Source organism: Manis pentadactyla, chromosome 3 (assembly GCF_030020395.1).
Source record: "Manis pentadactyla isolate mManPen7 chromosome 3, mManPen7.hap1, whole genome shotgun sequence".
Lineage (NCBI taxonomy): Eukaryota > Metazoa > Chordata > Mammalia > Pholidota > Manidae > Manis > Manis pentadactyla.
In genome coordinates this window covers 67,218,719-67,242,918 of record NC_080021.1, presented here as the reverse complement: position 1 = coordinate 67,242,918, position 24,200 = coordinate 67,218,719, and the positions used below count along the sequence as shown (strand labels likewise).

The 24,200-nt window shown below is 42.4% G+C and overlaps 1 protein-coding gene across 8 annotated transcripts in view; it reads right to left on the bottom strand.

The window, feature by feature from the left end:
- The window catches only part of SLCO5A1 (solute carrier organic anion transporter family member 5A1), a 167,660-nt gene extending 146,718 nt beyond the window's left edge, over nt 1-20,942 (bottom strand). For 3 of the 8 annotated variants that reach the window (XR_005024922.2, XR_005024923.2, XM_036886276.2), the window contains exons 1-2: nt 19,766-20,942; nt 17,380-18,781 (exon numbers count right to left, since the gene is read on the bottom strand). Coding sequence is in view for 6 of the 8 variants with exons in the window: in XM_036886276.2 (XP_036742171.2) it covers nt 17,380-18,295 (916 nt within the window). In the remaining 2 variants the exon portion in view is untranslated. The remainder of the gene's footprint in view (nt 1-17,379; nt 18,782-19,765) is intronic. The other 5 variants (XM_057497996.1, XM_057497998.1, XM_036886275.2 and 2 more) reach the window with 5 other exon arrangements.
- Between the last annotated feature and the right edge of the window lie 3,258 nt (nt 20,943-24,200).

The window sequence follows — 24,200 nt, the reverse complement described above, 5'->3', positions numbered from 1 at the left end:
AAGCTTTTAGCATGATACCTGGTATGTATTAAACACCCAAAAATATTTGCTATTAAAAACAGCCCTTCTTAGGCCCCACGTGTGAAACCATATTGAAGGTTTGGGTGTTTGTTTGTTTTTTAATTAATTAAGCTTTCATTTCTTTTTAAAAGAAATTATAGGTCTTACAACCCCTCATTAACTCTATCCTACATCTCCTCTTGAGGTCCAACTATTTGGTGGGTGAGCTCTGCTTTAGAAGGCTGAATAATCACTTCATATCTTTCCTGAATTCTTCATCTCGATGTTTTCTTTTACTTAAGTCACCACCCATAAAACAGAGTTCAGATATCAGGGAAAACAGCATACCACTCACTCCAATAGTATGCATATCCACACACACAAATACATTTCCTCTTCAAAGGCTACAGTATTCTCAATTTTAAAAATATGGTCCAGAAAATGCCTATGGATAAGAACATTTTTAAGATAACAGGCACTGAAGTCTCAATAAAAACCATAAAAGCCTTTATATTTTTACATCCACTAAAAATAATCTATTATGGCACACTATACTATATTCTGTAATCTACTAATAACACAGTATCAGAGAGATACTATAGTATCTATGAGGAATAGTGTAGCAATGAGTAACACACAAGTCATTTGCATTTGCTACCTCTTACTTGCAGAAAGCCTTCTTATATACAAAGACATGTTTTTCCTGGGTCTCCTCCATTCAAATATTCAATGCCTTCTGATTCTAGGACCTAGAGATTTCTACTTGCAATCCAAGATATAAAAAACACATTATAGGAGGGTGGGGCCAAGATGGCGGCATAAGTAGAGCAGCGGAAATCTCCTCCCAAAACCACATATATTTTTGAAAATACAACAAATACAATTCTTCCTAAAAGAGAGACCAGAAGACACAGGACAACAGCCAGACTACACCCACACCTGCTAGAACCCAGCACCCTGCGAAGGGGGTAAGATACAAACCGCAGCCCGGCGGGAACCAAGCGCCCCTCACCCCAGCTCCCAGCGGGAGGAGAGGAGTCAGAGTAGGGAGGGACAGGGAGCCCAGGGCTGCTAAACACCCAGCCCTACCCATCAGCACCAGAGCCCAGACACAGTGCATGCGTGGGGTGCTAGAAACTAGGGAAATAGGACAGTAAGACCTGTGAGCGGGTCCCTGCAGCCAGCACCCCTGGAGCAAAGAAAAGCGAGTGCTTCTGAAAGTCTTAAAGGGACAGGGACCCCACAGCTGGACGGAAGCATCCCAGGACACTTAGCCTAGCGGCTGGGAATCCCGGGGAACTCTGGGCACTCTAACACCCTGGGCAGCAGGGCGGCTTGGAGGCCCCTCACAGAGATAAACAGCCTCCCAGTCGTTTCCCCTCCAACGTGACTCCACAATATCCGAGCAGCAGCCCGAGGCAGGCCACACCCACAACAACAGTGGAGCTTAACTCCATAGCTGCCAGGCAAGAATCAGAAGCCCCGTCTTCACGCAGCTGCCCATCAAAAGCCACTAGAGGTCGCTGTTCTCCAAGGAGAGGAAGGCCACAAACCAACAAGAAGGGATGTTCTCCCAGCCATCACTTGCATCAGCTCCGTGAACTCTCTCTATCGCCATGAAAAGGCACAAGAATTTGATACAGACCAAAAGCACAATCCCTGAGAAGGAGATAGACCTAACCAGTCTTCCTGAAAAAGAATTCAAAATAAAAATCATAAACATGCTGACGGAGCTGCAGAGAAATATACAAGAGCTAAGGGATTACGTCCGGAGGGAGATTACAGAAGTGAAACAATCCCTGGAAGGATTTATAAGCAGAATGGATAAGATGCAAGAGCCCATTGATGGAATAGAAACCAGAAAACAGGAACGCATAGAAGCTGACGCAGAGAGAGATAAAAGGATCTCCAGGAATGAAACAATATTAAGAGAACTCTGTGACCAATCCAAAAGGAACAATATCTGCATTATAGGGATACCAGAAGAACAAGAGAGAGAAAAAGGGATAGAAAGTGTCTTTGAAGAAATAATTCTTGAGAACTTCCCCAAACTGGGGAAGGAAATAGTTGCTCAGACTACGGAAGCACACAGAAATCCCAACTGAAGGGACCCAAAGAGGAGAACAACAAGACACATAATAATTAAAATGGCAAAGATCAAGGACAAGGACAGAGTATTAAAGGCAGCCAGAGAGAGAAAAAAGGTCACCTACAAAGGAAAACCTATCAGGCTATCATCAGACTTCTCAACAGAAACCTTACAGGCCAGAAGAGAATGGCATGACATATTTAATGCAATGAAACAGAAGGGCCTTGAACCAAGGATACTGTATCCAGCATGATTATCATTTAAATATGAAGGAGGGATTAAACAATTCCCAGACAAGCAAAAGTTGAGGGAATTTGCCTCCCACAAACCACCTCTACAGGGTATCTTAGAGGGACTGCTCTAGATGGGAACACTCCTAAAAAGAGCACAGAACAAAACACCCAACATATGAAGAATGGAGGAGGAGGAATAAGAAGGGAGAAAAATAATCATCGGAATGTGTTTATAATAGCTAAATAAGCGAGTTAAGTTAGACAGTAAGGTAGTAAAGAAGCTAACCTTGAACCTTTGGTAACCACGAATCTAAAGCCTGCAATGGCAATAAGTACATATCTTTCAATAATCACCTTAAATGAAAATGGACTGAATGCACCAATCAAAAGACACAGAGTAATAGAATGGATAAAAAAGCAAGACCCATCTATGTGCTGCTTACAAGAGACTCACCTCAAACCCAAAGACATGCACAGATTATAAGTCAAGGAATGGAAAAAGATACTTCATGCAAACGACAGGGAGAAAAAAGCAGGTGTTGCAATACAAGTATCAGACAAAATAGTAACAAAACAAAGAAAGTAACAAGAGATAAAGAAGGACATTACATAATGATAAAGGGGTCAGTCCAACAAGAGGATTAACCATTACAAATATATATGCACCCAATACAGGAGCACCAACATATGTGAAACAAATACTAACAGAATTAAAGTAGGAAATAGAATGCATATGCATTCATTCTAGGAGACTTCAACACACCACTCCCTCCAAACGACAGATTCACCAGACAGAAAATAAGTAAGGACACAGAGGCACTGAACAACACACTAGAACAGATGGACCTAATAGACATCTATAGAACTCTACATCCAAAAGCAACAGGATACACATTCTTCTCAAGTGCACATGGAACATTCTCCAGAATAGACCACATACTAGGCCACAAAAAGAGCCTCAGTAAATTCCAAAAGAGTGAAGTCCTACGAACCAACTTTTCAGACCACAAAGGTATAAAACTAGAAATAAATTGCACAAAGAAAGCAAAAAGGCTCACAAACACCTGGAGGCTTAACAACATGCTCCTAAATAATCAATGGATCAATGACCAAATTAAAACAAAGATCCAGCAATATATGGAAACAAATGACAAGAACAACATAAAATCCCAACTACTGTGGGACACAGCAAAAGCAGTCTTAAGAGGAAAGTATATAGCAATCCAACCATATTTAAAGAATAACAGTCCCAAATGAATAGTCTAAGGTCACAGTTACTGAAACTGGAAAAAGAAGAAGAAATGAGGCCTAAGGTCAGCAGATGGAGGGACATAATAAAGATCAGAGAAGAAATAAATAAAATTGAGAAGAATAAAACAATAGAAAAATCAATGAAACCAAGAGCTGGTTCTTTGAGACAATAAACAAAATAGATAAGCCTCTAGCCAGACTTATTAAGAGAAAAAGAGAGTCAACACACATCAACAGAATCAGAAACGAGAAAGGAAAAATCATGACGGACCCCACAGAAATACAAAAAATTATTAGAGAATACTATGAAAACCTATATGCTAACAAGCTGGAAAACCTAGGAATAATGGACAACTTCCAAGAAAAATATAACCTTCCAAGACTGACCCAGAAAGACACAGAAAATCTAAACAGACCAATTACCAGCAATGAAATTGAAGCAGTAATCAAAAAACTACCCAAGAAAAAAAAAACCCGGGCCAGATGGATTTACCTCGGAATTTTATCAGACGTACAGAGAAGACATAATACCCATTCTCCTTAAAGTTTTCCAAAAAATAGAAGAGGAGGGGATACTCCCAAACTCATTCTATGAAGCTAACATCACCCTAATACCAAAACCAGGCAAAGACACCACCAAAAAAGAAAACTATAGACCAATATCCCTGATGAATGTAGATGCAAAAATACTCAACAAAATATTAGCAAACCAAATTCAAAAATACATCAAAAGGATCATACACCATGAACAAGTGGGATTCATCCCAGGGATGCAAGGATGGCACAACATTCTAAAATCCATCATCATCCACCACATCAACAAAAAGAAGGATAAAAACCACATGATCATCTCCATAGATGCTGAAAAAGCATTCAACAAAATTCAACATCCATTCATGATAAAAACTCAACAAAGTGGGCATAAAGGGCAAGTACCTCAACATAATAAAGGCCATATATGATAAACCCACAGCTAACATCATACCAAACAGCGAGAGGCTGAAAGCTTTTCCTCTGAGATTGGGAACAAGACAGGGATGCTCACTCTCTCCACTGTTATTCAACATAGTACTGGAGGTCCTAGCCACAGCAATTAGACAAAACAAAGAAATACAAGGAACCCAGATTGGTAAAGAAGAAGTCAAACTGTCACTATTTGCAGGTGACATGATATTGTACATAAAAAACCCTAAAGGCTCCACTCCAAAACTACTAGAATATCGGAGTTCAGCAAAGTTGCAGGATACAAAATGAACACACAGAAATCTGTGGCTTTCCTATACACTAACAATGAGCTAATAGAAAGAGAAATCAGGAAAACAATTACATTCACAAAAACATCAAAAAGAATAAAATACCTAGGAATAAACCTAACCAAAGAAGGGAAAGACCTATACCCTGAAAACTACAAGACACTCTTAAGAGAAATTAAAGAGGGCACTAACAAATGGAAACTCATCCCATGCTCCTGGCTAGGAAGAATTAATATTGTCAAAATGGCCATCCTGCCCAAAGCAATATACAGATTCGATGCAATCCCTATCAAATTACCAACAGCATTCTTCAATGGACTGGAACAAACAGTTCAAAAATTCATATGGAACCACCAAAGACCCTGACTAGCCAAAGCAATCCTGAGAAGGAAGAATAAAGTGGGGGGGATCTTGCTCCCCAACTTCAAGCTCTACTACAAAGCCACAGTAATCAAGACAATTTGGTACTGGCACAAGAACAGAGCCACAGACCAGTGGAACAGAATAGAGACTCCAAACATTAACCCAAACATATATGACCAATTAATATATGATAAAGGAGCCATGGACATACAATGGGGAAATGACAGTCTCTTCAACAAATGGTGCTGGCAAAATTGGACAGCTACATGTAAGAGAATGAAACTGGATCACTGTCTAACCCCATACACAAAAGTAAATTTGAAATGGATCAAAGACTTGAACGTAAGTCATGAAACCATAAAACTCTTAGAAAAAAACATAGGCAAAAATCTCATGGACATAAACATGAGTGACTTCTTCATGAACATATCTCCCTGGGCAAGGGAAACAAAAGTAAAAAATGAACAAGTGGGACTATATCAAGCTGAAAAGCTTCTGTACAGCAAAGGACACCATCAATAGAACAAAAAGGTATCCTACAGTATGGGAGAATATATTCATAAATGACAGATCCGATAAAGGGTTGACATCCTAAATATATAAAGAGCTCACACACCTCAACAAACAAAAAGCAAATAATCCAATTAAAAAATGGGCAGCAGAGCTGAATAGACAGTTCTCTAAAGAAGAAATTCAGATGGCCAACAGACACATGAAAAGATGCTCCACATCGCTTGTCATCAGAGAAATGCAAATTAAAACCACAATGAGATTATCACCTCGCACCAGTAAGGATCACCATTATCGAAAAGACAAACAACAACAAATGTTGGCGAGGTTGTGGAGACAGGGGAACCCTCCTATACTGCTGGTGGGAATGTAAATTAGTTCAACCATTGTGGAAAGCAGTATGGAGGTTCCTCAAAAAACTCAAAATAGAAATACCATTTGACCCAGGAATTTCTCTTCTAGGAATTTACCCTAAGCATGCAGCACTCCAGTTTGAAAAAGACAGATGCACCCCTATGTTTATCACTGCACTATTTACAATAGCCAAGATATGGAAGCAACCTAAATGTCCATCAGTAGATGAACTGATAAAGAAGATGTGGTACATATACACAATGGTATATTACTCAGCCATAAGAAAAAAACAGATCCTACCATTTGCAACAACATGGATGGAGCTAGAGGGTATTATGCTCAGTGAAATAAGCCAGGTGGAGAAAGACAAGTACCAAATGATCTCACTCATATGTGGAGTATAAGAACAAAGGAAAACTGAAGGAACAAAACAGCAGCAGAATCACAGAACCCAAGAATGGACTAATAGTTACCAAAGGGAAAGGGACTGGGGAGGATGGGTGGGAAGAAAGGGAGAAGGGTGGGTTAAAAAAGGGGGGCATTACGATTAGCATGTATAGTGGGGGGGGGCCACGGGGAGGGCTGTGCAACACAGAGGAGACAAGTAGTGATATTACAGCATCTTACTATGCTGATGGACAGTGACTGTGAAGGGGTATGTGGGGGGGACTTGGTGAAGGGGGAAGCCTAGTAATCATAATGTCCTTCATGTAATTGTAGATTAATGATACCAAAATAAAAATAATAAAAAATAAATATAAATAAATGAATAAACAATATAATAAAATATATAATTATAATATTATATATTTTATAATAAAATAAAAAATATATAAAAAATAAAATATAAATATAAATAAATGAAAAAATTAAAAAAAAGAAAAAAACACATGATAGAGAGTAACTTGAATGCTTAAGATTAAAAAAAGTTTAGAGTATCACGATTCTTTGCAGTGGGGGGCTGTCCTGAGTGCCATGGGATGTTCAGCAGCAGCCCTGGCCAAAATACCACTAAATTTAAGGACACCCAGTACAAGTTGTGACAATCAAAAAGTGTCCCCTGTCCAACCACTGTTTCAGAATGACCTGTAACCTACACAGTTTTCGTTAGTACTGTGCATGGTTTTTGATGGAGGACGACCAGGCAGCTGGGCAATCCCCATGCCTTTTTCTGTAGAACAGGCTAATGGGAAAAACCAAGGTGGCAGCACTCGCTCCTGCAGGTACATCCAACACAGCAGGACACATGGATATGTCTATTTCTGCATTCCAGTCACTTTCCCCAAAAAGACACAGTAGAGCAATCCTAATGCCCAGGTATGTCTCTTCACCCTCATTTCTCTCTCTGAAGGCTTCATCCTGAGAATGCCTACTCTAAAATCCACTTTGCCTCCATTTTTTTTCCAGAATCCCTATTCCTTCTTTTTGAAATTATGCCCAAAAATTTCAAAATTTCTCCACCTGGCTTGAAATTCCCACACACTTGAAAACACACTCTCATAGTCAAAATATAGACACATGTCAATCAGCATGTGCTAAAATGATGTATAGGCTGGGGAGGAGTGACTCGACCATCCAAGGACTTGGGCTTTTAAGAATAACCACTTTTGTAGTAAAAAATTTTTTCAAAATACAGATAAGTTTATAATCTGCAAATCAGTTTAGATTCAAAAGAAGTTGGGTATATGACTTGAGCAAATCCTTTAATCTTTCTTTTTTTAAAACCATCATAACCATTGTAAAGGGTAGTGTTAAGTAAATGCACACTGTTGGTGCAACAGATCTACAGGACTTTTTCATCCTGGAAAATACCCATTAAACACTAAGTCCCATTCTTCCTTGCCCCCAGACCCCACCATTCTGCTTTCCGTTGGTATAATGTGACTGTTTTAGAAACCTCATATAAGTGCAATCACACAGTATTTGTCTTTTTGTAACTGTCGTATCTCATTTAGCACAGTGTCTTCAGGGTTCATCTATATTGTAGAAGAATGTCAGAATTGTCTTCCTTTTTGTATGTGTGTGCCTTTATTTATCTATTTTTATGTAATGAGGTATAACTGATGTATAATATATCACTTTCAAGTGTAAAATACAGTGATTTGACATTGTATATATTATGAGATGGGTACCACAATAAGTCTAGTTACCATTAGTCACCTTACAAAGTTAATGTTATTGACTATATTCCTCTTACTGTGTATTACATCAATTCTTCCTTTTAAATAAAATGAACAATCAAGAATCCATTCCTTGGTTGCACTAGCAACATTTCAAGTGCTCAATAGGCACCTGCAGTTAGCAGCTATTATATTAGACAGTGTAGCTCTACTGTGGTTATTTGTATATACATTTGTCTTCCCCACTAAATTTACTTATACCTTACCCTTGCCTAGCATAAGGCTTGGCAACGAAATGGTGTTTTATGGTTGTTGACTAGAGAGGAAAAATGGATATGGAAGTCACTTGACTCTATTACAACATTAATTCAAGCTCAACTTTTGTTAGGAAAATAAATGGCAGTTATGAATACATGTGGCCAGGCCTGTTAGTTAACAGCCAGATGAAGAAAGATATAGATAGGGCAAGGTACCAAATAAAGGAGCTTCTATCCTCACAGAGCTTGGGGCCTGGCTTGGTGGCATGTGGAGGCATTCTGGTTTCCCAAGCTTACAAGCTCTCTCCAACAGAAGCAGGATGCAAGAGCAGAACTGCCTTCCTTTTAAGGCTGAATAATATCCCATTATAAGTATATACCACATTTTGTTCATCCATCCATCTATGGACACTTGAGTTGCTCCAGTTCCTGGCTGTTGTGAATAATGCTGCTATGAACATGGAAGTATTGGTATCACTTCGAGATTCAGATTTCAATCCTTTAGGATAAATACCCAGAAGTGGGATTGCTGGATCACATGGTAGTTCTATTTTTAGTTTTTTGACGAACTGCTATCCTGTTTTCCACAGCACAAATCCTTTAACCTTGGAGTCTGGATTTCCTCACCTACCAAATGGTCATCTTCACAAATGGGGCTGAATGAGATTATGTCTGGGACTCATACAGGCTTGACTATTACTACAGAGAGAACTCAGCCAACCAACCAGCTCGTCCCCATTTCTTTCTGAGCCCCCTCTGCAAAAGAATAACTTCTGACCCTCATTCTCCAAAACCGTTTCCAGTACACCCAGCCCCCACATTTATCTGTGACCAAACACCCAATTCATTGCTAACATTTCTGATTGTTCAGAAAGAAAAAACAGAACCAAGCACATGGGCTTGTTTACTTTTTCTCCACCAAGGGGTCTTACAAGGTGAACTCTCCTGGGGCTGCCCAGCTCGCAGACTCACCGCAGACACACAGAGGTCTGCCAACAGAGAGAAACCCGTCAACCCAGAGCCTCCAGGGTGGTGAGAGGAATAAAGAAAGTGGCACTTTCTTTGGTTAACATCAGAATGAACACTCTTTGTCTGAGGCCACTTTCTCTCTCTGAACTTAGCAGTGATCACAATGTCACACAACTGTAGAGTTTTAAAAAGTAGCCACAGAATGTAAATTAGTTCAACCATTGTGGAAAGCAATATGGAGGTTCCTCAAAAAACTAAAAATAGAATACCATTTGAGCTGGGAATCCCACTGCTAGGAATTTACCTGAAGAAAACAAGATCCCTGAATCAAAAAGACAAAAAGACATATGCCCCCCCTATGTTTATCCCTGGACTATTTATAATAGCCAAGATATGGAAGCAACCTAAGTGCCTATCAGTAGATGAATGGATAAAGATGTGGTACATATACACAGTGGAATATTATTCAGCCATAAGAAGAAAAAATTCCTACCATTTTTAACAACATGGATGGAGCTAGAGGGTATTATGCTCAGTGAAATAAGTCAGGTGGAAGAAGACAAGTACCAAATGATTTCCCTCATTTGTGGAGCATAAGAATAAAGTGAAACTGAAGGAACAAAACATCAGCAGACTCACAGACTCCAAGAAGGGACTAGCGGTTACCAAAGGGAAGGGGGGATGGAAGGAGGGAGAAGGGGATTAAAGGGCATTATGATTAGCACACATAATGTAGGGGGGTCATGGAAAAGGCAGTATAGCACAAAGACAAGTAGTGACTCTACAGCATCTTACTACACTGATGGACAGTGATTGCAATGGGGTATGGTGGGGGGGACTTGATAATATGGGTGAATGTAGTAACCACAAGGTTGCTCATGTGAAACCTTCATAAGATTGTATATCAATGATACCTTAATAAAAAAAATTTTTTAAGTAGCCACAGCTTATGAAACACCCAAACTGGCATTTTGCTTTCACAAATGCAGCAATGGTGGGGTTCTTCCTAATAAAGCAGACCTTCAATCAGCAATTCATTTTGCCAACAGTGGCTCAAACCCTAAGCCCAGAGAGTAACTTCCCACCTGTGAGAGGAGCCAAAGATCTGTGGTCTTTAGATCTTTGCTACTCAAAACATAGTCCTCAGACCAGCACCACTGAACTCACCTGGGAGCATATTACAAATGCAGAACCCCATACCCCACCCCAGACCTACAGAGGCAGAATCTGCACCCTGGAAAAGGTACCCTAGTGATTCAGACATATAATAAACTATCAGAAGGGCTGCTTCAGACCACATACATCACAGAAGCCATAGCCCTGGGAGGGGAGAGGTCAATAAAATCATGCACAGAAACTGTATAATAAATACTACTAAAAAGGCTGTTCTGTGTTATGTGCAGATGGGTGAATAAATCAGTGAGCACCCAACTGTCTTTTCCACAGTGAGGCAGTAAGCCCTTTTGCTTTTTAGTTAGAATCTGGTTGGTTTGTTTCTCAGCATCTTAGACTGATTAGCTTGTTTTAGAGGCCAAAAGTGACCACCACACAACCTCTACAAATTCAGTCATTGCTAAGGGAAGATAAGATGCACCAGTCTGCACACAGATTAAGCGTACATGTGAAACACAAACATCGCAACAAGGAGCTGCTCCAAACCACAGATGCTGTGCGGTTCTCACTCTGCACAGCCCCCATTCCAGCTGTTTCTCCACATGTCCTGGATCAATCATTTCCTCAAATCCCTCAATGACCATTCTCCCTCAGATTTGTGTTCAGTGGAGATTTTCTTATTTATTCATGATTTGTACAGAGCTTACTTTCCAAAAAGGATTTTATGTGACTTACAAAGATGAACACATTGTAAACAAGACAAGCAGAATAAAAAAGCAGTTAAAAGTTTTAGAAGAGAATGTATATTCCCACAGGATCCTTCCTGTTTTAGCTCCCCCATACCCCTGTCACTGTTCTTCCCCAGGAAATTGGAAGGGGATTAATGAGATTGATGAATTCGAAAATCAACAAATGTTCAGCTCAACTCCTCTGTTTTGCCTCTTGGGAGTGGGTAGGCACACAGAGAGTAAAAAAATCTGCCCTGTTCTCTCTTGGTACCTGTGCTCCCACAACCGACCCTGTATGAGTAGACCCAGGGATGCCACACTGTTGAGACCCAGCATTGCTTGTGGCAGGTGGTAAGCCTCTTTAATGGCTGGATTATTAAAAAGTTCATTTGCGCAAAGATATGAGCTATATTCTTCAATCTCACTTCTATCAGTTTTAAAACCAATATTTTGGCCCCCGTGAATTTACTCCTTTGACTTATTTCTCAATTAATTTAGAACTCAGGCAAGGGGAAAGAGCATTATTTATTGGGCCCTTTCAAAATCCTAATAACAAGATCAGGAAAACTAATGCTACGAGCCACTTAGGGTAGGGCATTAATACTGGTCTGGCAAAAAATGTCCTTCAAGTACTGACTCTGTGGCTTCTTACTACACTGATGGACAGTGACTGCAATAGGGTGGGGGGGGGACCCCATAATATGGGTGAATTTCATAACCACATTGTTTTTCATGCAAAACCTTCATAAGAGTGTATATCAATAATAAAAAAATTTTTTTAATATCCTAAATTTTCTGGCTACTGAGACAAAAGGGAAAACATGACCAGTGTGGCAGATACAACTAAAGGCCACTCAGTATTCACTCCACCTTCATCTTACCTTTCCCTCCCATAGACTGGAATATTTAAACTTTGTCTTCCCAAAAGTCATGTTACCTAGAAGAGACCAGGGCTCCCTACTCTGGCCATTGGAACATCTTTGAGAGTAAGTAGGGATGCCTCTTCATTTTCTCCTTCTCTGAGGAAGAGGCATGAGATGCCTGAGGGGCATCAGCCATTGCTAAGAAGTGGGTAGGAAGAGAGAGGAAGCTGGTGCTATTAAGGCCACACCAGCCCTTCACCACCTGTTCTAGTTGGATTATAGCTCAAGATAAATAAACACCTAATTTATGAAAGCCATGGATGCACTGGAGTTATATGGTACTAGGGAATACTGAACTGAAAGATATATATATATCCGTCTTTCATTGTTCTTATTACAATAAATAAAATCTTATGTATATACATATAGATTGCTCTATATAATATTGCTGAACACTAAGATTTCTCTATATAATTTTTCTAAGAAGTGACTTATTTTCTCTTTCCCATATATAAAAATATATATATGTTTAAGGGTTTGAATACTCAGGAAAAGCACTATATCTTAGAAAGAACACAAATACATATATATATATTTATACACACACATATGTGTATGCACACATATATTATGTTTATATCACTATAAAATCTTGGTGAAATAGAACTCAACTAATTTGAAGCTTACTATACTTTCAAAAGACTGAGGAAATGTCAGAAAAAAAAGAAGCCATCAGTTAATCAAAATACTGCTTTATTTTAAAACAATGATGATTACTTCTGAGTATGTCCTGGGATGGGTTCTTGTTCACCAAACGTCCTGCCGGTCTCTGTGGGCAAATGAAGACCCACAGTGGTGAAACTGGGACTCCAGAGAGCCCCTCAAACTGCAAAAGAGCTATTGTTATGTTACACTAGGCACAAATACACATTACAGAAATGCTCATACACCAAAGAATGGTGGGCATCAAAGGCTGATGTGCAGGAGCCCTGGTAATAAAACCTTGGGTTCACAGAAGATGACATTACTGGAACACGGACCAAGAATGCCCTGGACAATGTTTCTAAGGAGTGATTTCCTAAGGGCAATGGTTTAATTTCCCAGCTAATGTTTCTTTCCTTTTTTCCAATCACAAAAAAGTATGTTTAAGGGCTTTCAAGTTTAGAAACAATGAAATCTCTCTCACTCATCTGCTGCCTTTCTAGGATGAGTCTGAATTCCTCTTTAACAGAGCAGAGTGCCGCCTCTTACAGTGGGCAGAACGCTTGCACACAGGGAATCCCGTTTGGTCCTCCAGCTGTGACAGTGAGGATAGCAAAAATAACAATCCCCACATGGAAATAGTGGCTGGGAGAAGTTAAGAGATTTTTCTGAAGTCTCATAACTAGTCAGTGGTAGTCAGACTAAAATATAACTCCTCTACCTCCTCATCCATAGCTCTTTCAAAAGCACTGTGTCAATTCCAAGCCTTCTCTGTGGCAGGAAGTCAGGGTCGACACACCAGGGAGTGGAGTGTCTGCACCCACACTGCTTGGCCAGGGGTCAGCCCCTGCCAGTCACTACTTATCCTGAGTATCACCCAATTGCAGCTATGGCTTTCTATTCTAGAAGGGCATTCTTGTATTTTCCCACCTGGTTAGCCATCCTTTCTTATTTCCCTATTGGTTCATGAGTATCTTTTCCCCAAAAGATCAAATTTCTCTTTCTCCTTGAGATACAATTACAAATCTTGATCTAGTGGCCAACCTCACTTTTTACAAAGCTTCTACAAAGCTTTCTCTATGCTCCAGGTCAACACTAACCCTCTTTCCTTGCAGAAGGAGTTAGGGCATTTAGTGGGTATAAAGTATAAAGGCTGCTGTGTCTCATCTATGACCACACCTCTTCTAAAGTTAAAGTTGCCAGAATGTTAACATCAAACACTCAAAAGATTAAGAGATACATTTACATTCCATCTCAATGGTTTTAACATTAATTCAAATATTTGTTCTTGCCTGCTATTACTAAGCTGCTACCTGCTTTTTTTTCTCTTCGGTGGTTGTAATGAGAAGTTAGGAACACTGACAGAAATATTAAGAAAGGGGTGAGTAGTTTAAAAGGCAATAAAGAAGAGAAAACAATTTTGTGAAAAGTAACAAGATATTTAACCAATTATTTATTAGGAAAAATCCCACATCATAATAGACTAACACGGCTCACGTTCCAAGAATCTAGCAGTCTCTCTTATTCGAATTTGTACAGAAGTTACCCATAAAGCCTACTTTAAAAGCTTTAGAGAACGATCTTGTTTTGCATGTTTTAGTGACTTTAGTCTGTTCTGCAGCCTTCTGTACCATCCTCAGAACTCTGCTGAACATGGCCCACCCTTCGCTTTCAGCTGACTCTCAGAGCCTCTTGACAAAGAGCATGCAGATGGAGGGGAGTTCAAGGTCTCTGGGGTCAGATAGGAATGGGTTTGAAGCCCTTAAGCAAGTCAGTTAAACTCTCTGAGCCTCAATTTCCTCATTCATGAAATAGGGAAAACAATTCCCGTCTCCTAAGGTCATTGAGAACACTAAATAAGATAGTACAGGTAAGATTCCTGGTACTCAAACCACTGCAACATTCACTGAGATCCATTTAATATGAAGCAGAATTCTCACAAGTTTCCCAAAGAATGTGTCTTAAGTCATTCAGTAAAATTTTTTTTAAAAACCAATAATTTGTCAATACCTAAAGAAGAAAAGGAGGAGGTGGAGTAGGAGGGAAAAGCAAATATCATTTACTTAACTCTCCTCCTCTTGCAGGTTATCACTCAACACTCCCACCTCAAACTGGCAATAGTCCTCAGGTGCTGGAACTGTCTCATTTTTGGTCATCCCAAAAATAGCACAGTGCACAGCACAGAATATATACTTGCTATTTTTCTTCTTGGTGAGCAGCCACTACCAGAAAAGTTAGATTTCAGGCCTCTTATTAGTGGATGTTCTCTGTATACGCTCTGCCTGTGTTTTTGATCGAGTAAATTTTGTGTCAATGATGCCCAGAAATGGGGTAGAGAAGGAGAATCTAAGTGTTCCAAGTAAATGGAGGCAAAGATCAGCAAAAATGCAAAAAAAAAATTTGGATATTTACAGAATCAAGCTATCACTCTAAAGATTACATATTACTTTTAGAGGAAGAAAAGTATGTTTAAGATGGAAAGCCTTGGCAATCACCCACTCAACCAAGTGATTAAATTTAAGATCACTAATGAATTTCCAGACGCATGTAATATGGTATATAGCATCCCCTATGAAGCAGTCAGACCAAAAATGTTTGGTCTAAATCTAATCAAACTTTTAGCCTGAACTTCGGGTATACAAGAAATACAGGGAATGGAGAAACACGGTGCTGCAAGAAAATCATGAGATAATCAGGAACATTTCACAAATCAGCTAACCTCATCCCTTCAAAAAGTCTATGTGATGATGAAGAAAAAAGTTGAGGCACTGTTCTAGACTACAAATATACTAAAAAGGCTAACAGCCAAATGCAGTATGTGAGTGAATTTTGATTGGTTCCTCATTTGAAAACAGTATAGTTATAAAAGGCATTGAGGGGACAATTGAAATTTGGATATAGATCGGATATTTGATGACATTAGAGAATGATTAACTTTTTTAGGATGTTAAACGTCCTGCAGTTATATAAAAGAAAGTCCTTATTTTTAGAAAATACATTCTGAAATATAGCAGTGTCTGCAGTTACTTTCAAAGGACTTAGCTCCCCACCCAAAAAATATATTACATACATACATTCTCACATACACAAGCTAATAAAGCAAATATGACACAATGAATAATGACTGGGTCTAGAGAGTGGATATACAGGTGTGAATTGTACTATTATTTCAACTTTTCTATATATTTGAAAATTTGTCATAATAAATATTAGAAAACATGAAGCCAAAGTAGTAAGCAAGCTATTCCTCTCTGCTCTGAATGGAAATGTCTTTCTCTTGCATTTAATAATAAAAATAAATTATAAAACTCGTGTCCTAAAACATTTCGGCCAGTTACTGGGGACCAGAAATGGTTCAGACACCCTCTTTAACAAATTCTAGGAACAATAACACTGAGGAAAAAGCATACCCTTTTTAAATGATGGGTATCATTTTCACGGTCCTTTGAAACCTTGTTATTCCCACACCAAGGATCCTATCAGCAGATGGCTAATAAATTGTTAAATGTAGTTAGTATTCACTTATTTAACATTCAGTTTCTAATGATGTAAAATCCTTTATATTATTTTTGTTGGACTCTAGGAAAGAAATAGAAGAAAACAAAGATCTCATCAGCATAACTGATACTCATTCTTTTCAAGGGTTCAAATTCACCCCTTAAAAGTTCAGAGTTGAAGGGGCAACCGAGTACAGGAGGTGCTGACAACCATGCATATTTCTAGTAATGCTGTTTTCTACCTGCTGCAATGGCTGCATGGCCTTCACAGGAGCACCCTGTAATTACCCTAAGCGCCCCTGCCCACGGGGGCTGGTTCCTGCAAGTCAACTCACCAAATCCAAAAGCCAGTGCTTTTCCTAAAGGAGTAATGAATTCTGCTTTCAAGTTCATGTAATGGAGGGTTTTCAATCAACAATAAAAACAGCTTTGGATAAATTTCACAACTTGTGAGCATGCTTCTGCATAAAGATAACCTAGTTATGTGATATTACTCAAGTTTTTTGTGTTTTTTTTAAATAGTGATGCAGGTGATATGGTAGAAATACAGGAATGGAGGCAATAAATCATGTTTTACGTAGGCTGGGTTCTCCATTAGCCCTGCTGCCAGCGACAGGAATGAGAAGCAGCTGTAGATGAAAGCAGTAAACAATTGAGAACTTCATTCCACATGCCAGGTACCTCTATTCCTTCCTGAACTTTCTAGGACAGCTAGTAAACATAAATTTGATAAATTAGAGTTTCTCCAAAAGTAGGCAGCAACACAGAAAAGAGTATGAAGTGTGACTCCGAAAATTAATTCAACGAATTCTCAACTATTTGATTCTCTCCCAAACTGAAACACATCACACTAAGGCTAAAACGTAAAATAAACTGAAGCTTAATGTTTTCAAAATATGCATGTAATATATTATATATAGTTATATATATATAATCTCATCAGTATGATTGATAAGTATATACATATGTATGTGCATGTGTGTGTGTGTGTGTGTGTGTGTACCTCTAGAAAAATGTGATAGTGTTTCCTTTTGACTTTTTAGTTCAAGTGTATCTGAGAGGACAGGAAAGTCTTACCTAAGTACAAGGATGCATTTTCTTTCTTGACATTGTCATCTAAGTAGGTTGGTCCCAGGGTATAAATAGGTGTGGAGCCCATTCCAATGAGAATCTGAGCGCAGATGAATAAAGCCACATAGACCCAGTGATTGTTTCCTCCCGAGTCCTTCAGGCAGGTGGGAGGCTCCAAAGTCACTGTGGAGTTGCCATCCTGGCACAGGCCGTCGTTGGAGGCCGAGGCATTCAACTCTTGGATCTGGTAAGGAGGCGAGATGAAGTGAGGTAAAGCGAAGAGGGCAGCGCCCACGGCGATGAAAAGTCCACCCACCGCCAGCCACAGGGGCCGCCGACCCCGACCACCAAAGTAGCTGACGAACACCACCACCACCAGGCTCCCGATGTCAAAGCAGCTGACCAGCAGCCCCGACTCGGAACTCTTCAGACTGTAGCGCCTTTCAATGGTGGTGATGACACTGCTCAGGTACCCAGAGACCATTAACGCCTGGATGAAGGTCAGAAAGCACATGCAAACCAGAAAGCAACGGGAATCGGTGAGGACCACATAGAGGCACCTTCTCCCCTGGAGTATGGCCAAAGCGGAGGACACCGACACGGTTTTGCTGTCGTCCACCCTGTGGTTACAGTCCACGAGCCCTGCCACCTCTGACGAGGTAGATTGGGCAAAAGGGCTGGGGGTCAACTGGCTGGGGCCTTGTTTCAACTCCTGATGGCACAAGGAATCTGTACGGCCTAAGGCTGGCTTGCCGCCCACACTCGCTGAACTAAGGTATGGCCGGTAGGAGGCGCTGTGCAGAACCGGTAAACTCCTGGACCGCAGGGTCTCGGGTTCGCGCTGCTTCTGGACAACTCCTACTGTGGCCGGTGCTTCCAGCTGCTCTCCCGTCTGGGGCTGCAGCCCAGTACCTTCGTCCATGGCTCTTAGAATTCAGATTTGACCAATGATTACATTCAAAGACTCCGACGCTTTTCATCCACCGGCGCAAGGGCCCAAAGCCGGGCCCACGCAGTTGTGCCCAGCACGGACCGGGGCTGGTAATGCAGAGCGGCGCAGCAGGGCATCCTCACCAGCAAGGAGGGGCCCAGAGCGTCCTGATCACAAACGCGGCCCCGAGGCTCCGCAGCCGCGTGCCCCGGGGGGCAGGGGTCCGCACGGTCCTGCGATGAGCCCTGCTTGGGGTCCACCTCGGGGCGGTAGCTCGCAGCAGGAGTCTTGAACGTCCCGAGCGCATCCCCTTAGCCGCCGCCGCTCCGCCGGCCGCCCGTAGCGAGTACTATCGGGGCGCAGCGTGTGGGCACTTAGCGCTGCTGCTCGCGCCGCATCCTGCCGGGCTGGCTGGACCAGAGGCTCCCTGTCCTCGCCGCCTCGGCTCGAAACACCCTGGGGCGCAAAGACGCCAACCTGCAAAGCAGAGAGAGGTAGGTCAGCGAAGGGCGGCGCGGCTGGGACTGGTGTCTCGGTGCCTCGGGGGCCAGCGCTGGGTGACTCGGACTGTCCCAAGTGTGACCGAGGGACGAGTAAGGAGCGAATCCCGGGAGAAGGAGGAAGTGGCTGCACGCTGCAGCCTCTAGTGCCTGAACAATAAGCAGCTGGCGGTCGGCGGAGACCCTCCCTCATTGTCTACCGCGGACCTGCCCCCGCCCCGCCCCTTTTGCCTTAAACAGCGCCTCTGCTTTTATAAGTTAATAATTACCAACCTGGCAGCTCTGACTCAGAGGCAGTGTCTTTAATTCGAGTGAACTAATTGCAACCTTTTGGTACTCCTACTCCATTACTCAAAATAGAAAATGCCCGAAAGAACAAAGGAAAGTTTGTTGGGTTTTTTGGACAAACAATGCATTCCCAGTCCCGATTTTTAAAATAAGAAAAGAGGGAAAGCTACGTGTGTACGAATGTGTGTACACACTTGTGAGCAGGCACGTGTGTGTAACTGGATGTGAATTCGTCTGCTCCATTAATTAGAGACACGTATTCAAAGCCCAAGGCAGCCGCAAAAGGTTGTAGTGCTTGCCACTTTATTCCCAACTCTAAAAATAAACCTCCCGCCCGAAAGAACTATTCAATTACTAACACCGGGCCTTTGAGGCTGCGGCCCACACCAAGTCCCAGCGAGCACTGTCAAGAAAAACTGAAAATCAATTTGCTTTGCTGAGGGGCGGGGAAGCCACTACCAAACAAAGAGATGCCGGCACGCTGTCACAGAGCGCGCTGGGCCCAGGGAGCAGTCTGGGCATAAGGGGGCCGGCAGGGAGGTGTGCTATTTACCACCAGTGTGGGCCCGGGGTGCGGGAACGCGCGTGCGCGCGCGCACGCTCACACACACACACACACACACACACACACACACACACACAGTGTGTCAGAACCCCGTGCGCGATCTCTCACCCCGCTTGAATTCAGCGAGAGCCGAAAACAGCTGTGCCCCCGGGGTTAAGCCCCCGCCCCTAATCTCGGGGACTCCACGGCCTTCCTCTGGCGGCGGAGAGGTGTGCACCAGGTGGGGGAGCAAAGCCGGACTTCGCTGCATTGGGTTTCATTCTGCGGCGCGCTTTTGTGATGCTGCTGAAAAGAAAGAAGGGTAGAGGAGAAAGGCGGGGTGGCTGGGCGGCCAGGGGCGGCCGCTCCGGCGTCTCCCCCAGCTCTGTGGGGCCAGACTGGCTCCCAGGTTCCGGGACTGCCCGCTGTTCACGGGCTTCCCCGCCTCCTTGCCCGGGCGCCTTCCCGGGGAACCCCACCGGCGGCCGCGCGACTGGCCGGGGAATCCCGACAAACTCCGTCCCGGCGCCGGGACATCCGAGCCCCTGCCTGGGCGGGCCCCCACACCTCGGCGCAGACTCCGAGGCACCCGACGAATCCCGGCAGGGAGCTCTCGGGGCCGCCGTGGAATTCCAGGGACATCCCCTGCGCGCGCGCGCAGCGCACACACTCACACACGCTCTCACGCACACTCCCTCACACACCGCCTGAGGACAGGACCGCCGCGGACAGCTCGCTGCGCCTGCCCCAGAGCACAAGCGACCGCTACTCACTGTTAAGTTGGTCGGTCAGTCTGTCTAGTTGACTGTTGAGTGTTGGGAAGTGAGGGCTGTGGAGGTGCCGGAATTATTGGGAGCCGCCTGAGGAGGCCGCCTCGGTCCAGCTGCGGAAAAATCGGTGAAAGAGACTGTGACTCAGGCTGAACTCTTCCCCCAACCCCTCGCCTGTCACCCAAGCCTCTGCTCTCGCAACAGACACACGAGCACAGAGACTCGCCGGGAGCGGAGCAGCAGAGGGCGCAGGCGCGCGGGCAGCCGCCCAGTCCAGACCTCGGGCGGTGAGCCGGCCGGCTGCCCTTCACCTGAGTGGCGCGGGAGTATGAGGGGCACTGGAGCCCTGAAGCAGCAGATCTCCAAAAACGTCAGCTGCTGAAGCAGAGAGCCCATTCTGAATAAAGAAATTATTTCTGCCCATTTATTCCATGCCGTGGGCACCAACAATGTCTAAGGACCATAGTAGGTTCTGGGGACCAAAGATCCCTGGACTGAGGAAACCTCTGTCTTGTGGAAGAAATACCCCTCCCTGTAAGTAGCCTAAAACAATGCAGTAAATTCTATATAGGGTGCTGCTGGAGAATGTAATATCCGTTAACCTACAAGATCTTCATTTCCAGGCAAAAGGAGAGGTGTGTGTGAAAGCCTTTTGGTAGCATGGTGTTGCAAGTAAAGTAAATAGGCAGATGAGTTGGAGGGAGATTGCAGGGATGGAGCAGAGGACAGTATTGTAAGAATGTCAAGAATAAAAAAAGTCAGCAAGGGCTTCATAGGTTGTGTGTGTTGGCAGCATTGAAGGGCCAGTGATATTCTGACTTACCAGAAAGCTGGTTCTGGCGGTGCTGGGTGAATCAAGGCCACACTGAGGGCCTAGAATCATTGAAAAGGTAGAAGTGGCTGGAGTTGGAAGCTGATGTAATCAGAGGATGAGAAAATGGGCAATGTAGGATGTCTCTCAAGTTTCACACCTCAGTGACTGGCTGGATGATGTCCAATAAAAACACAGAGGAGAAATACGCTATTAGGAGAATGATGGTTCTCGTTTTTAGACTGTTTTCTCTGAAATGCCTCTGGGACATCCAAGTATACACATTCCATAAGCCATTTTATATATGACACACAGGAAGTTTGGACTAGGGATATGATATGGCTTAAGAGTCATCAGCCCAAAGGTGGCATGAGGTGAATAAAGAGATAATGCAAGCTGAGAATAGATAGGCTAAGGACAGGGGCCTGGGAATACCACAATCTAAAAGGAGAGAAAAAGCTAAGGAGGGAGATTAGAAGCAATGGTCAGAGAGGTGTTTGAATAATCAGAAAAGGGTGTCACAGAAGCTAGATGAGCAGAAAACTTTAAGCAGGGAGTGGTCAGATGCACCAAAGACTGCAGAGAAGTTAAAAAGAATGATAATGGGAAAGAGTTCATCAGCTGTAGCAAGTAGGAACATGCTGCTGAACGTTGACAATGGGAGATGACAGCCTAATAAGGGAAGGGAATTGCTCATCTAAACTGCTCATTGCTGCCATGGCAAAGCCACTTTGTTGACCTGTGGCCTTATCCAATGGGAGAATTATCTCCACTCTAAAGACAGGATGATGAGGTGTAGACAGATTAAGTAATTTAGTAAAGGCACACAGCTAGTCTGTGGAGAGTATGAACCTATATGCTCCCAAAGTCTATGCTCCTAACCTGGGCCCTATCCTCTCTCCCTTATAATTGTGCAGCAGCTTGACTTTTCAATATACCTTGTATCTGTCAATTATCTCACTTTAGTCCAACAACCACCATATCTACTGTTGGTCCTTAGAGAACAAAATAGGCCAGCTGACACCAAAGAACAGTTAGTGTATACTTTGAAGCCCATATTCAGACAGCTCTGATCTGGCAGCTGCTACACTGACCAATAAAACAGGACATTCATTTCCTCATCCCTGCTACTGTCCCTTCTTCTCAAGATCTCCATCAAGCCCACTGTTACTTTTCCACAAACAGACAATATGCTCCAACTGCCACCCCTGCTCAGATTTTAGTCCCTTACTGTTGATAAGGTAGGTAAAGATATGCGGTACTTGTACCTGAATACTTCTCTGAGCTTATTGTGGGTCCAAACAGAACCACTCTACCTCTTGTTACATCCTTCCAAGCTCTTTGGCTCATTCTGTCATTTCAGCTCAGCTCTAGACATCAGTCGTTCTACAGCAAGTTCAATCTGTCATTTCAGGTACCAGCAGTGGGCTTCCATGCTGAAAGTCAAACAACCGTGTCCCTGGAACATGCCGTGTTCATTCATGACCAGTTACCATAGTTAAACTAGAAACAACTCTAAGAACCTGTAGATTTTTTTATTTCCATTAATAAAAGACCATGATTTGCACACATGATCTAAAAGGTCCAATTAGCTACCCATATAGGAAATGAGAAGAAACCATTCAGCAAGACCTATTTCTTTTTCTTTCTCTTTCATAGTTAAATATGACTTTGGAAAAAGCCACCTGTGCCTCCCTCAGCCATAACCTTCAGATTCATAGAAAGAAATGGACTCGCATCTTGGGGTTCTGCTAGCCATGGCTTATTTCATGTGATATGAATGAGTACAGTTGCCTAGACTAGGATATCTGCCATGTTAGGTATATTGGGAAAAGAAGCACATGACTATACCTCTCTTCAGATTTCCAGGCTTGCTTATGCTTCTTCTAAGTCGCTAATCAGTCTAACTTGCACATAAATAAGAAGGTAGTCTTTGGAATTACCTAGGACATTCTATGAGCTTTAAATCTGGCTGCTCTGGAGAACAGAGCAGGGAAAGCAGAAGGGACCCTCTTCTCCACTGCCCTCCCTTCCTCTTCAAAGGCTTTCAGAAGCCTTCCAGAAAAAAGAGGAACTGGGTTTTGGTCCAGAATATTTTCTGGGTTTAAAATACAATACATAGTTGTCACTGCTATAATTAAATTAGGTATTAGTTGTTTAAGAGGGGACAAATTGTATATTTAAGTGAACCTTTCTTTTAATGTTGAAATACAGCATTATTCACAGACCCTGAAGAGGGGTCCAGATGATTAACCTCTGTGACATATTTAAATTACATCTCTATTCTTGGTCCCAAAAAAGTAGTTTATGATATGATCTATTTTCTCAATTTCTTTTATTTTTTTAACAATGTGAGTACAATTGTCAGAACATTGATTCTTTTTAGGTGTACAATGTGATGATTTGATACATGTATATAGCGTGAATTGATTTCCACAATAAGGCTAGCTAACATCCATCAGAACAGATACTTGCAATATTTTTTCTTGCGATGAGAACTTTTAAGATCAACTCTCTTGGCAAATTTAAAACATATAATACAGTACTTAACTATAAGGTTATAAGGTACAATCTTAATAGAATTTAGCATTTATCACTTCTTTAAAAGTAAATTTCAAACTGGGTAAAACAGAAGAGGAACAGGCCTGGCCCTGGAGTCAGGTGAAGGCAGCAATCACTCCAGCCCTGTGGTGCGGGGCTCCTGCCAGTGCTAAAGGTGTTTGCTGACCAACTGGATCCATTTCAGCATGCAAGTCCCACAGCATAAGACACCACATGCGTATGAATACTTGGGTACATGGTCATCCTCTAAAGGAGGCAAACAACTGGACAGAGCATTTGGAAGGCAGCCAGGACAAGAAGACAAGACTCTATCAGTCAGGACTTTCAAGGAACTTCCACCTCCCTTAGCAAAAGTAAGCCAGATACTTCAAGGCTACTCATGAGGAGAAAAGCCCCTGGAAAGAGGAGACATTTCTCCCCA